This window comes from Lolium rigidum, chromosome 2 (assembly GCF_022539505.1).
Source record: "Lolium rigidum isolate FL_2022 chromosome 2, APGP_CSIRO_Lrig_0.1, whole genome shotgun sequence".
NCBI classification, from domain to species: domain Eukaryota; kingdom Viridiplantae; phylum Streptophyta; class Magnoliopsida; order Poales; family Poaceae; genus Lolium; species Lolium rigidum.
In genome coordinates this window covers 145,671,209-145,686,463 of record NC_061509.1, presented here as the reverse complement: position 1 = coordinate 145,686,463, position 15,255 = coordinate 145,671,209, and the positions used below count along the sequence as shown (strand labels likewise).

At 45.5% G+C, this 15,255-nt stretch overlaps 1 protein-coding gene across 1 annotated transcript; it reads right to left on the bottom strand.

The window, feature by feature from the left end:
• Positions 1–7,839: 7,839 nt before the first annotated feature.
• On the bottom strand, positions 7,840–9,519 carry LOC124690190 (aluminum-activated malate transporter 10-like). Its single transcript, XM_047223609.1, has 3 exons — positions 9,177–9,519; positions 8,933–9,073; positions 7,840–8,828 (listed from the first exon to the last, which is right to left on the bottom strand). The coding sequence occupies exons 1-3, from the start codon at positions 9,517–9,519 to the stop codon at positions 7,840–7,842; spliced, it is 1,473 nt and encodes a 490-aa protein (XP_047079565.1).
• Between the last annotated feature and the right edge of the window lie 5,736 nt (positions 9,520–15,255).

The following is a 15,255-nucleotide window of genomic DNA, read 5'->3' as shown; positions in this document are numbered from 1 at the left end:
CACATCCCGCACGCTTAGCGAAGCTCCGCCGGATTTCTCCACCACCACCGACACCATGCCGTCGTGCTGTCGGATTCAAGAGGAGCTACTACTTCCGCTGCCCGCTGGAACGGGAGGTGGACGTCGTCTTCATCAACAACCGAACGTGTGACCGAGTACGGAGGTGCTGCCCGTTCGTGGCGCCGAAGCGATCGTGATCAAGATCTTCTACGCGCTTTTGCAAGCGGCAAGTGAACGTCTACCGCAGCAACAAGAGCCTCATCTTGTAGGCTTTGGAATCTCTTCAAGGGTGAGACTCGATATCCCCTCGTTGCTACCGTCTTCTAGATTGCATCTTGGCTTGGATTGCGTGTTCGCGGTAGGAATTTTTTTGTTTTCTATGCAACGTTATCTTACAAAAACCAAATTTATTGATTCAACACATGGGGAGCCAAAGAATGTTTATAAGCTTTAACAGATGAGTTGTCAATTCACCTGCACCTGGAATAGACTTGCTCGCAACATTTTATCAGTAGTAACAGTTTTATAGCAGTGGTAGTAGTGAAGTAACAACAGTAATGAAAAAAAATAGCAGTAGCGATGATTGCAATAGACAACAGATTAAAATATTGTAGGCACAGGGATGGATGAACGGGCGTTGCATGAATGAGATAGTTCATATAATAAGCAAGACGTGGGCAGTGCAAATAATAATGATAAAAGCATCCTAGTATAAAATAACCATAGGTGTGTGTTCCTATTTAGTCGTGCATGCTCGCAATGAGAAATCTTCACGACATCTTTTTTCCTACAAGCCCGTTGCAGCGGGGCCTCAAGGGAAACTACTGGTAATTAAGGTACTCCTTTTAATAGAGTACCAGAGCAAAGCATTAAGACTTCGTGAACACACGTGATCCTCACATCATAGCCATCCCCTCCGGTTACCCCAATTATTGTCACTTTGGGCCTCGGGTTCTGGACAACGATATGTGTATACAACTTGCAGGTATGATCAAAAAGAACAATTATCATCATGAATCAATAACATTTTCAGATCTGAAATCATGGCTCTCAGGCCCAAAGTGACAAGCATTAAGCATAACAAGTTGCAACAATGTCAAAAATACTAACAACGGATACTAGGCACTACGCCCATAACAATCTTATAGCTATTACATGAACAATATCATCCAATCCCCACCATCCCCGACAGCCTACAGCGGGGAATTACTCACACATGGATGGGGGAATCATGGATGGTTGATGGAGAGGTGTCGGTGATTGCGATGGAGATGATCTCCTCCAATTCCCCGTCCCGGCAGAGTGCCAGAACGGAGTTTCTGGCCCCGGATTGGGCTTTCTGGTGGCGGCGGAGCAGCGGAACTCTTTCTGGAAAAACGTCAAACCCCCCCTCAATTTTCAGCTCAGGAGGCTTAATATAGTCGGGAGGAGAGGTCGAGGGGGTGGCCGAGGCAGCCAGACCACCCCTAGGCGCGACCAAGCCTGGCCCGCGCCTAGGGTAGGTGTGGGCCCCTCGTGGCCCCCTCCGTCTCATCTTCTGGCTCCGTGAGTCTTCGGGTGAAATATGAGTTTTGCGGTATTTTCCGGGAATTTTCCTGAAAGTTGGATTTCTGCACAAAAATGAGACACCGTAGCAATTCTGCTGAAAACAATGTCAGCCTGTGTTAGTTGCATTCAAAACACACAACATAGAGGGAAAACAACAACAAAAGTGTTCGAGAAAGTAGATACATTTTGGACGTATCAACTCCCCCCAATCTTAGCTTATTGCTTGTCCTCAAGCAATTAAGTGACAATTTGTTGCGGTCAGAAACCCACCGGCGAGCAGCGACGGGCAACACAGTAGAGCCGGGAGGCTCCCAGGACTGCGGCTGGCCCTGGTCCCTCCGAGCGACGGCCCGCAAAGACTCGGCACGCACGTCCGATGCTGGTGCAAGGGCGTGCCACCTGACCTATACCCGGTCGGGAAGGTGATGGAGATGCCTCGCTTAGTTTCCTGCATGGCATACACGTAAACATTAAATACGAGCCTCGATCGGCTCTCAGGTTGTCCTGTGAATCGGCTCAAAGAGCCGATCCACCTATGATTCGCACGAGGTGTACGAATATATGGTGGTCCTGCTTGATCAAAATAAAGCTAAAACGATCTACTACGATATAGGGTTTTCACCACATAATCGGAACATCCTACTCGTGATTGAGCCTCGCGGCCACGCACGGTGTTCGTAAACCGACCCTAGGCAGGGCCTAAAAACCAACACGAGGTTGATCCCCGGAACATCCTGTCTAGGGCTAGCAAACTACACCCTACGCGCCACTGGATCCTTCAACCCGTTTGTAAGGCCTAACTATGCAGATATTAAACTAATCCTTGAAGAACAAGGAGCAACCATAACGGATCGGATCTACTAAATAATGATCAAGCGGGGTGCCGCCCTTACACCTAAGATAGGCGTAAGGGCGGCTAGATGTCTAAGGGTTGCACAACGATAGCATATGATACGATGAACAATGCTAACCCTAACACATCTAAGATAACTACGTTGCTCACCATCAAAAATGCTTCAGTACGAGCAACGCATGAACAGCGAATAAACGTGTACTGCCTAGATCGCAAGATGCGATCTAGGCAGCATGATGCTTACCCGGAAGAAACCCTCGAGACAAGGGAGTTGGCGATGCGCCTAGATTGGTTTGTGGTGAACGTGATTGTTGTTTATTTCATAAACCCTAGATACATATTTATAGTCCGTAGACTTTCTAACGTGGGAATAATCCCAACCGTGCACGAGCCAAACTCTAACTAACCGACACGTATCCTATATTTACAGATACAAGGGCAAACTAGCCCAAACTTCGCATATAAGGCCGATTCACATATATTCTTCCATGTATATTCTTCAAGCCCATCTTGATCGCGGCCCACCTCTGACTCAGTCAAATTCTGGTGATAACACAATTGAGTGCGATAAAAGAAACTTTCCCGAACACATTTTCTTCATATGATGTATATATTCTCATGACATGATCAAATACTTAGGCAATTCATAATAAGAAGTATGCAACTAAGGATACTCAATAGTTATACAAGCTATGAAAAGATACCAACACAATAATGAGCAACATGAAACATAAATATCTGTAGGATTGCAATGCTCATATTATGATATTATAAAATGGTATCTCGCTTGCCCTTATTTGTGTAGAAAAACATAAATTCCAGGGCACCTCTAAAGTTAAAGATAAGACTAGAAGTAAAAATATCGAAAGATTCAAGCATCGCAGTTATACCACAATTAATCTTATTCTGGGACAAGCACATTAAACTAAGAATGACATCTATGCTTTCGAGAAGATGCTCAAAGAAAGAATGGTGACTCAACATAAAAGTAAAAGATCAGCCGTACATAGAGGGAAGCAAGATTACTCATGTGCTAGAGCTTTTCTTTTCAAATGCAATAGGAGTGTTGAAAATATGTATTTTGAGAAGCATGCATGTCTATGTCAATGACTGTCATTAAATGATCTATCATCCCTTCATATAGTGACATCAAGAGCAGCTCCCATGTAGTTCTCCAATGCACACGATTATTTAGGATCTCTCCAGTACATAATGTGCGAAGCAGTGTTTATTTATTTGTTCATTTTATATTTTATTTGGGATGGGCACCATGTTGCCTTGCTCTTTTTGCAACATTATGGATCAGCACATTATGCATGCTATTCACGGTATGAAGTCATGAAAAGACAATAAAGCACTCAATACTTCCTCATGACCTAAAACAAAACACAAAATAGGTGGTAATTTTGAAGTTTTAAAGGTAGCACACAAGCAATTCACTTTGGAGTGGCAGTGAAATACCACATATAGGTATGTATGGTGGACACAATTGGCACTTTGGTTTTTGGTGGTTAGATGCACGAGTAGAGTTCATACTCAGTACAAGTGAAGGCTAGCAATAGACTGGGAAGCGACAATCAAGAAAGCATTAGGTGCCATAATCATGCTTGCGACAGACAAAATTAACGGAATCATAAAAGTAATACAAGAACTCCACAACTTAATTGGAGGCTCCCAATAAATCGCCACAAAGGCCTTGCCCTTGAAGAATCTCCACAACTTAATTGGAGTCCCCAAGAACACCACAAAGAACACTAAGCCATCTAGATTCCAAACACCCAAGAGGAACAAGCTCCGGGAACAAGCTCCCGATATCTCACGAACTTTCACCTCCACGTATCACCATGGAGAATTCAAACCGATACGCCAAATGAAATGGCAAGAACACCACAAAGATGCTCAAGTCCTTCTCTCTAAAATTCCAAGAAAGCTACAAAAGCTATTGGGGGAATAAGAGAGGAAGAACAAATAGGAGGAGAAACACTAAATTTCTCCAAGATCTATATCTAGTGGATTCCCCTCACAAAGAGAGAGAGAGATTTGATTCGTGAAGATGTAGATCTAGATCTCCTCTATCTTTCTCTCAAATAGATGCAAGATTCATGGGAGGGAGAGGGAGATAGCAAGCTCAAACAAGGTAAACAATGGGGGAAAAAACGAGCTCAAAACCGTAGGAAACATTGGGGAAGAATACCCCCTTAAATAGGGCAAGGCAAATCTGCTCGTTATGCACAAAAATCGTAATTACCGGAACTTCCGGTCATTTGGGGTGGTACTACCGACCCCCTCCCCCACCTATAGTACCGGGAAACTACCGGGTGCCCGGAATTTCTCCCGCTACTTAATAAACGATATTTTGGAAGTAGACCCGTACTACCGCCCAAGGAATAAGTACAAGACAACATGGTACGAAAAGTTCAATAACTTTCGCACCCGGACTCTGATTTCGATGATCTTTGGCTCGTCGAAATCACAACAAGGAGATCTAGAACAATATGTATAGAAACATCATAGTAAAACAAGGGAGGATAGAACTAAAAGGTGGAAGGTTTAACCTATCTAAAAGAGACAAACCGGTAACACCTCCAATATGGAAAATGCAACAACAACTTGAGTTAGGAAACTCGGATTTAGGTGAAACCAATTTTGTTTTAAAGAGGATGAAAAGATCTACCCCACAAATAGTGAAAATCTTAAAAACGTGTAGGATTGTCATTAATTATCAAAATCACACATGGGGACTCCATGCACTTTCAGCCACTACTGTCTGATCGATTGCGAGTGATACTCAAATCGTGACTAAGTCACCATGAGCCTGCAGGGTCACACACTTAAGAGAAAGGAGCGATTCTGAATGTGATCCAGTTGAAATGAAGTCGGTCGAGTTGGACTCGAACCATACCATGACTAAGTCAGTCACGGTGGCCAAAATAGGGCCCAAGTGAGTGGACTGCAATTATTGTGAAGCCCACACTCACTCCCTATATAAAGTGGGGCGAAGACTGCCAAACATGCACGGTTAGACAATTCCATGATTTGGAAACCCTCTGTACTGGATATAGCATTCCACCGTTGGTGCCCCTCCTCGTAAGTGTGGATACCGGAAGAGGCATTGCACGTGCGATGCTCCAAGGTGAATGAGTTCGTGGATCTGGAGAGCTATTTGAGGGATAGGACTGGATCAGACTGCACTGGCACGATTCGCTTCACCAAGTTCTTTGGAGTAATTCTCATGGCCTTCTACCTCGGCTAGTTCTTGGGAGTACTGCATAGGAAATGTTTTTGTTTTCTCTGCGTGGCCCAACATAAATTTTGAAGTGCATATACCCCCAAGTGTTGTTTTGAGAATTACTGAAAACTTTTGTGAACTACTTATTTCATTGGGTTGTATATGAATTAATTCTCCATAGGAAACACATAAAAATAATTAGGTGGGTTTGAGGATAGATGGCATCAAAGTAAAGAAAAACATTGATATTTAGTGATGAATAATAATTCCTATACATCAACTTATATATGAATAAATGTTCCAAGTAGGATATACTCAAAGCATATTTATGGATTCAACGTTGAGTGGTATCAAAGTGAAGACATGCATCAAGATCGTTGAGTTAAATAGATGAATATGTTGAAAAGGAGGTGAAGCTAATTTAAGGCAGCAAAATTGAGTTCAACGAGTGAATAGAGTAGTATCAATACAAATTTCATGTGAAGACCAAGATGTAGTCCACTGGTGGAACTTAATGGTGTTCATGACTTGGCTTAAGATTTGAGCCACTGAAGATAAAGATCTTAACATAATGAACTTGAGATATGGCTCTAGTATAAGGTTATGGTGAACTTGTAAGTAGAACCATGGTTGATCAAGTCTAGATGCAAGTAAATAAAGATACAAATTCATCGTGTCTTTCAACAGATCAAGATAAAGCATAAATTAGAGGATTTCTTTTATCAAGATGAAGTCCGAGGATTGAATTCTAGATGACCACCATACAAGCATAAACGGTGAACGTGTCTAACACGTGGGTTCAAGTGATCTATTGCTTATGAGGGGATGGCATAAAGTGGAGATGATTGTCCAGTTGAGTTCAAGATGAGCAACACCGAGAAATTGTATGCTTGAACCTGTCATCCATTTAGTGATAATGGACATATGAACATGGGTGCTTAAGTGAAGGCTTTCCGCATAGGAATATGAGAGAGCAAGTTGAGGGCCAACTTACAGACTATCTCAAGACGAAAATGGCCAAACTACCAACTTGATGTATAAGGAGCCCTGGATGCTACTTGCAACTGCATACCTTTAGCATGTTGGTCAGAGCACATGCTTGGGGGCTACAGAAATGGTGAAGATCGCAATATCTCCTCAGATATTCTTCAGACATTTCTCCACTTTGTTTCCACACGCATTACCGTCACCAAAACATTATCCCGGCGTCACTGATCGGGAAAGATATGCACGGATTCTTATCTACCTAGCCGTGTCTACCATCCATCTATATCTCAGTGCAGGGGTTTTGTGCTCTGGCCACTTCTAGGACAGCATCCCCCGAACCTCGTCAGGTACGAGGCTGCTTTCCGCGCTCCAAGGGTCAATCTCAAACTGTCGTTGGGTTGCAGGCTCGCAGCACACAGCCGCTATGGCCATGGATGAGGCAGACAAGGACGACGCCTTTCTCCCGTCCGTTCCACACGGCCGGCTATCCGACTATAAAATCCCCGGAGGCGATCCCATCGATCGATCAAAGGGCGTGATGCAATGCGCACGATTCTTCAGTGCGCGGCGCCGCTGTAATGCAACAGGCTGCACCAGTACGCAGGAGATAAAAACAACATGGGATCGAGTCGACCAGGGGAAAAGCACGGCCGAGAGTGACCGCCGGCCGGGAGAGTGGCGCCGTGGCTGTCCATAGGATGGCTTATTATAGTCTGTCCTGTAAAGTTCGTGACCTGATCACTTTGTGCCCGCCGGTGCTTCTTTTAGGTTCAGTACAAGTGGTACGTACTAGCAGTACTTGAGTAGTGTCAATTCTGTTTTGCTTGTATGGTCTTGTCAGGTATAGCACCCTCTCCGATCCATGATACTTGTTATTGAATCGAATGTATCTCAATACATTTTAGTGTGTCTATTCACTCGTGTCAGCCACGGCTCGGCGGGACCATTTCGGTCAACCTCCTACGTATGCACACATGTACAACATGAATGAAGGCATCGACTCTCAGGATGATCATCATAAGCCGGTTTTATTCGACCTGATTGCCGCGGATGTGAAGCTCTCCGCGGAAAATAATAACCAACGTTATAAACAAGAATGTACGTATAACTACTACCGACAGAACATATAAGGGTTTCGATGGTTTTGTCAGGTTAAGTCTGATCATTGATCCTGTACGTAGTCTGGTATGGAGCACTTGGTTTCATAGATGTTTACGCTTGCTCAGACGGTTGCTTTGCTCCTGTTGTTTTCAGATGGCTCGTCGGAATCCGACTCGTTCACTGGGTGCACTTTCAGTTTCAACTCAGCATCTCCCTTTTTTTCGTCATCATCTTCGGGCTGCTTGAACCCTGCGACGCTGGCCATCGTATCGACGGCCTCAACGACGGCCTCGATCCTCGCCGATATCTCCGTCAGCAGTGACGCCATGGTGAAGAGCGGCATGGCGTCGATCAGCGACGCCTCTCCTGGTTCTTTGGCCAGGCTAAACGGGAGGTCCCGCAGGTCGCCCTGTAGCTCGTGCACCACCGTGCCCATCTCGGCAACTGCCAAGTCCAGCTCCCGGGACACCGTCATGGCGGCGATGGACCGCGACGCCTCCTTCAGCACCCGCGCGCACTCCGCGCCGAGCCTCGTGCACACGTCGCTGAGCAGCTGCTTGACGTGCTCGGGGGCCTGGACCTCGGCGCCGACGCAGCTGTGCAGGGTCTCGACGCAGTAGGCGCAGTGGCGCATGGCGGTGCCGAGCTTGGGGTACTGGCCGTAGGGGTGGCGGAAGCCGAACTTGCCGTGCGCGGGCTCCCACCGCGCCAGGTTCCGCTGCGAGTCCTCGGACGCCTTGGAGTTGAGCACGCACTTGTACCCCTCCGACTTGCTGGCCTTGGGGTCGCGCTTCTCCTCCTCCTCGGCGTCGGCGGCGAAGTAGTCGTCGACGCAGGCCTCGATGGAGTCGGCGAGCTTCTCCATGTTGCGCACGGTGAGGAGGTGCAGCTCCTGGCCGGCCCACACGGGCCAGACGAGGACGGTGACGGCGAGGCAGATGAAGATGCCGATGGCCACGGTGACGAGGCGCTGCTGCGCCAGCGCCAGCAGTTCGTCCACGCGGTACCCGGACACGGCCACCAGGCTGTAGGTGAGGATGAAGATGGTCACGCCGTAGTCGAACCGCGCCTTCACCGTCGGGATGAACCGCGAGAACGTGGCCGCCGCAGCTGCAACATACAGTATTTTGCTACATGTTAGCACTTGTTGCGCAAGGCGTGAATAGTCGGTCGATCAGTTACGACGATCGTCAAATTAAGAAGCAGATGCATACCAAGCAGGAAGAGGGAGCCAGTGGTGATGATCGGCTCGAGCTTGTCGCCGGACTTGCTCGCCACCCAGCTCACGCCGAGCCCGAGCAATCCAGCGCTCGCCGTGGCGACGGCTCTGTTGAACCCCTTGTACACGCTTCCGCCTACACGTTCATATATACACAAAAAGCAATGAGCAAATTACCAAAGCAAACCCTAATCGATCAGCTTGCACTTCGTTCTGGTAAGCGCGCGCGGCCGACTTACCAACAGTATACTCGAAGACCACCACGACTGTCATGATGGCCCACATGGCAGCCCCGCCGACGCCATCGTACAGCGGCCGGGTGTAGTAGAAGACGGAGACCAGGGTGAGAGCCAAGCCCACTTTGAGGCCGTGCACCGCCCTCCGGGGATCGTCGGCGCCGATCTTCCAGACCTTCTTCGCGAAGCCGGAGACCTTGGCTCCGAGCATGGCCACGCAGGACATCAGCCACGCCCACGCCCTCCCGGCCAGGCCGGCCTCGTACTCCACCGTCACCGACGCGCCCTCCGGCACCGTCACCCGCCACTCCAGACCACTCTGCGCTTCCCTCGCGGTGGCGTCCATGCTGATCGGCGCAAGCACGTAGCTACTAAGCTCAGATTGGTCCCTATCGTAAGTGTGCACCTCTCCGACCAAGAAAATGTGACTCCGGCACTGCCTTGTTATAAGCCCTACTATATATATAGGTTGACCTCTGTGGTCTCGCTTCTGCGTCACTTATTCTGTTGGGTTTATGCTAAGGGCTGACAGGATGTCACAGGAGGGAGAAGGGAAGCAACCTTGCACGGAAGTAACGAGAGAAAGGTTTCCGGGGCAGACGATCTCCCTGTCTTGGAATGTTGGAAGACACCAGGGGACTTGCCTATATATAGGGGAATTTTCTCGAGGTACTGTATTGGACTTTGACGTGGGGCCAAGCTTTGCGTTGTTCAGGGTGGAGATTGGAGAAGACCGACCTTGCGCACGATATCAATACATGCATTCAGGAAAGCGAGTGGATCGCCCGTCGGATGGATGTGTGGTACGTACGGATCGAGTGCGATTTCTCATCATAGCAATCCATCTCATCTGCTTGCCACACAGCAATATCGATCGAGGTCTGCTTAATTGTTTGTCTCTGCTTGCGGGGTGATCCTGAATTTCTGATCACTTACCTACCTGGAACTGGAAGAACAGCACCGGATTGATCAAACACTGAGTCACTGACTGACATATTGCAGTCAACTGAAACTTCGTCCGCAAACACATTCAGTTAGAGCTGTAGTTTTCTGCTGGTTCGCCATCGATCTTGCTCGGTAGTAGTTGCAGCATCGCATCGGCAATTTCATCTTTCGCTACATATACCCTGTAGTGCGGCAAATTCGAACAGTCTAGAGATTGCTGCTACGTGATTGTCAGCTAAACCGATTAAGTCTTTGAACGCAACTAGTGGAAAACGGGGCATTAGCATGGGTTGGTAAGGGGTTTTTTACCGGTTGCCACGGGTGTTAAGTATCCGGTGCTAAAGACCCTCCCTTTTGCACCGGTTCAGTTACGAACCGGTGCTAAAAGGGCACCACGTGACGGTTACCGAGCGCGCGAGCGAGAGGAGCTTTAGCACCGGTTCGTAATACGAATCGGTGCTAAAGGGTCTACCGCGGCAGGAAAACTCCCCAAAACGCTGTCGCGGTAGAACCCCGCTACCGGTGCCTTTTTGTATATCCAAAAAAAATTCGAATTATTTTCCACTCCCTCTTTTCTTCTTCTTCAGAATTTCTAATATTTTAGTTATTTGATAAGTTTAGTCTCTCTCTAACTACGCTTATTTCTAGTTAAGTTACTTACTCGTGGTCAAACTTCCCGCCCGGTCACCCGTCGTCCCACTACTCCAGCACTAGCACGCATAACTTCCGAGTTTCTTCTCCGTCTCTCTTCCAAGTGCTTCGCGCGTAAGTATGTGATACTAGTATCATATCCATTCTATTAACATGTTGGTCGATGTCATATTTCTTTATTATTTGAATTTCAAGTTGTTTTAATAAACGAAAGTAATGATGTAATAATAATCTTGAATAAATAAATAAACATTAACTTTTTAATTTGTATTATTTTTAATTTTTTTAATATTTTTTGCCAAACCTAAAACTTGAAAACTTGAAAATCTAAAAATTTGCTAAAAGTAATAGTAATCTTTATGATGGATGCTAATTTTAATTTTTTAAAAATATAAAATCCTAAATTTCTTGCAAAAACTAAAATCTTCATGCTTTCATATTTTTATTTGGAATTTTGGGAATCTAAAAATTGGCTAACTGGGTAACCCTGGAGAATTCGGATGTAACTTTTTCCCACGATTATTTTAATATATAATACGCTTTTTCTGACGTCGTATGCAAAAGTTAATGCAATTTTACCTTTTTCTAAACTTTTTATGCAAAAAAAATAAAAATTCAAATCTGTTAATTTTCCCTAATAGTAGGTTGCGTAATATACAGGAATCTCGAACCGGCGTGGGGAGCAAACCTTTAGCACCGGTTCGTGACACGAACCGGTGCTAAAGGTCCCGCACGAACAGGTGATAAAACTCCGGCCTCTCGACCGATGCTAATGCAACCTTTAGTCTGGAGATTGGTGCTAATACTTTTTAAAGCGAAAAACCAAAGATTTTTTTTCTACTAGTGATAGTTCAAACTTGTTGGACATGAACTCACGCCATCGATATAGAGACGCCAACAAGACGTACTACATTGATAGGGAATTTTTATAGTAGAAATGCAGGCAGACCTATTCCAATCAAAACTAATTGGATTTTGAGGGCATATTCGTGACATCAACCCAAAGTGCAAAGAAAAGGCATAGAAATCAGTGGTCGTACGTGGATCCTGTGGTACACAATCTGTACTTCAACCGCACTCACTAGCTAAGTAGCACCATGTAATTATGACTAGCCAGACATTAGTGGATGCATGTTATAGCCTTTCGACTTTTATAACTCCCTTTTCTAAATCAAAAGGAAAACCTCTTCCGTTTTCATTTGTGGAAATGAAAGTGAAATTAGGTCTCATACTCATACCTTCGAAGACTAGACAGCAAAACAAATTAGATGCTCGCACTCCGCACATGCAAAGGAGTGTCAGTACAACGAAAACAAAAGTACATATATACTAATTGTATCAGGCTGCTCATAGTGGGAAGTAACTTAGACTAGTAACATATGCCATGTTACTATTCTAGGTTACTACCTTCATAGTGGGTAGTAATTTATATGTGGTGTCATGCATTGTGTCATTTATTATGTTGTAGACTCATTTTGCCTTGCGGTGTGTGATGTTATGGTAACATATAGTTACCACCTCACTCTCTTTCTTCATTTATTCGCATGCCATGTCACCAAAATGCCTTGAGATGTGTGATGTTACTAGCTATGTTACTCCCACTATGAGCAGTCTCAGAGTGTCAGTATTTTATTGCCCTCAACTCTATTTTTGTGTTTTCACTTTTTCTAGAGATGACAATATATAAAGATATGTTGAACTATGTGACTATTGATATTTAATTAGAAAACATGTGACCAGAAGAAGACATCTAGTAATAGAGGAGCAAGAGAATTCATGTACGGAGTATCTTTTTTCCCTCTTTTCCATAACAACAGTACTTTTATGTGCTTTCTTTTAGAAAATAAAAAACTCACTCTATCGTGAATAGGCTAAGAGTAGGAGTCCTATATTATATCAGATCCTATTTAAATGGATATATTCATGGAGAACTCCAGGACATTTTACCCCTAAATTAAATGATTAATTGAGTGGTGCATAAATTTTGGATCATATTTGTATGGCTAAAAAAAGGGTATGTCATCAAATTATACTTCAAAGTGGAATGATATTTCTGTCCTCTTCCAAGGTAAAACCTCAATTATATTTGTATCGGCGCGATGACTGCATGGTCACCCAAAGGTGCGTGGGTAGGCGGTACAGTGCACTATGCCGGTCTTGGGCCAGAGCGTGCGCGTGGTTCATGCTTTGGCTTGCCTCCTCTTCCGCCGGAGGGGGTCGGCTGGCGGGCGGCGGCATAGGGGCCTGCCGATCTGTCTAATAAAGGTGGATGTCCTAGGGTTCCTCTTGTGTGCAGATGGAGACCTTCTTGAGGCCAGTCCTTCTTGATAGTGCCGGCGTGGTGAGTCCTGGAAGGCTCCGCTGGCTGATGTCTATGCACGCTTCTATTCTTGTAGACAATGTTGGGCCTCCAAGTGCAGAGGTTTGTAAAACAGTAGCAAGTTTCGCTTAACTGAATCACCCAAGGTTTATCAAACTCAGGGAGGTAGAGGTCAAAGATGTCCCTCTCAACAAACCCTGCAAACTAAGATACAAGAAGTCTCTTTTGTCCCCAACACACCCAATACACTTGTCAGGTGTATAGGTGCACTAGTTCGACGAAGAGATAGTGAAATACAAGCAATATGGATGATTATAAGTGGTAATTGTAATCTGAAATAAAAATAGCAGCAAGCAAACATGTAGCAGCACTGGTTGTAAACGGTGTTTCAATGCCTAGAAACAATACCTAGGGATCTTACTTTCACTAGTGGACACTCTCAACAATGATATCATAATTTAATACATAAATATCATCTTTTCACTATGCTACTCTGAACCACTCTCCGGTTGGATAACAAACACCAATTCACTGCGTAGGGCTGCAAAATCACTCCTAAAAGTTCGCGTTCCAAACCTAGGGATACCCAACTCTACCACTTTGAGCATCCAAAGATAGTACTAACAAACACCACAATTTCGTAGAGATATCCAACTCAAATTATAACTCATCATAAGTATTTCTGTAATCTTTAGCCTAAGAGACATACACGGTGTGCACACTGTTACCTTCACACCGTGGGGCAAGGTGTCTCCGGAGATCACAATAATAAAAGAACTTGAGTAGCATAATAAATGAAGAGTAACATCTATGTGGTGACCCTGCATACCACTGCATGTTGTAGTATGCCAGTCGTTGATATAACATTCACGAAGTACCATTCCGCAAATATTACATTCCTCAGAGTAGTACAACATAGCAGGTCCATAACTCATTCATTTAATATTACAAGCATAATATACATATCGTCTCGGAGCTCCTCTTGGGTCCTAAGAGGGATACTCCTGGGTTCGAGGCGAACCCATCTTAACTTACAATATAGAAGTTTCACTAGGTTATACATTTATTTCAACGAGCAGTTAAGTACTAGAAGTTCGTACTGCTCGGTTACTACTACTCTCTATCGGTCTAAGCTTGTTCTCCACCGGAACCCTCCCCGGTTCCGTAGACTATAAGGTAGTCTACACCTTCGACACCTCCAGAGAGGTCTGGTTCTTCATAGCCGATGATCTCGGCTCCTTCAGGGTTGTCGTTGTCCTCCTTCAGACGGTTCAGACAATCTAAGCAGGGGATTTAAGAGTGGGATGAGTACGAGCGTACTCAACAAGTTCATTACAGATAAGAGGTGTTTAATGCACTAGCTACGATATTAGACCAGAAAGTCTAATATCAATGCAGGTTTTGATAAACATTTCTTCAAGAGGTTGCTTTTATTTCAAAGAACTATGTCCGTCAGCCTTCACCGGTTTACTAGAACTTCATGGAGCTCCTTTCCGGCCGCGTTCGCAGTTCCATATCCCGGAACAGGGAGTGACAGGTCACGGTTCTTTACACTCTGCAGAGGTGTGTTGCTTTACCCATAAGAGATCTTAACCTTGGTGCCAACCGGGCAGCTTTCCCGTCCACACTTCCTTCGGTGTGAGGCCCGGTATAAGCTCATAGCCAATCATATTCCTCCGCTACCTCGCACACCCACCCTTTGTTGCAGGCCCCGACCCTGGGTCCTCGCCGGTCCCATTATTCCCATCTTTCAGGGTGGACCCCAACCACGACGACAGTTCTGGGCTCATACCATAAACTCCTTCGCCGGTAGCTGCAACCCCTCATAGACCGCAATACCGTGGGGAATATTATGGCTTCCCCAACCTACCGCTTTCACTTCGGCGACAAGTGTGCTACGGACAAAGCCGTGGGGACTTTTTTGGCCTCCCCAGCCTACCGCTTGCCCCGACAGATGACAAGTGTGCTACGGTAAAGCGCGTCCATTGATGTACAAGAGGTGGAAATACGATTGACTATTCCGTCCCACTCCAGATCTTATGGTTAACACGGGTATTACGGCACAAGAATCACTGGCGACATTTGTTGTTTAATCCTAGATGGATATAAACCCTTGCAATGGAACCTCCACCATATCAACACAATCCATGGTTCCATTGCCCACCA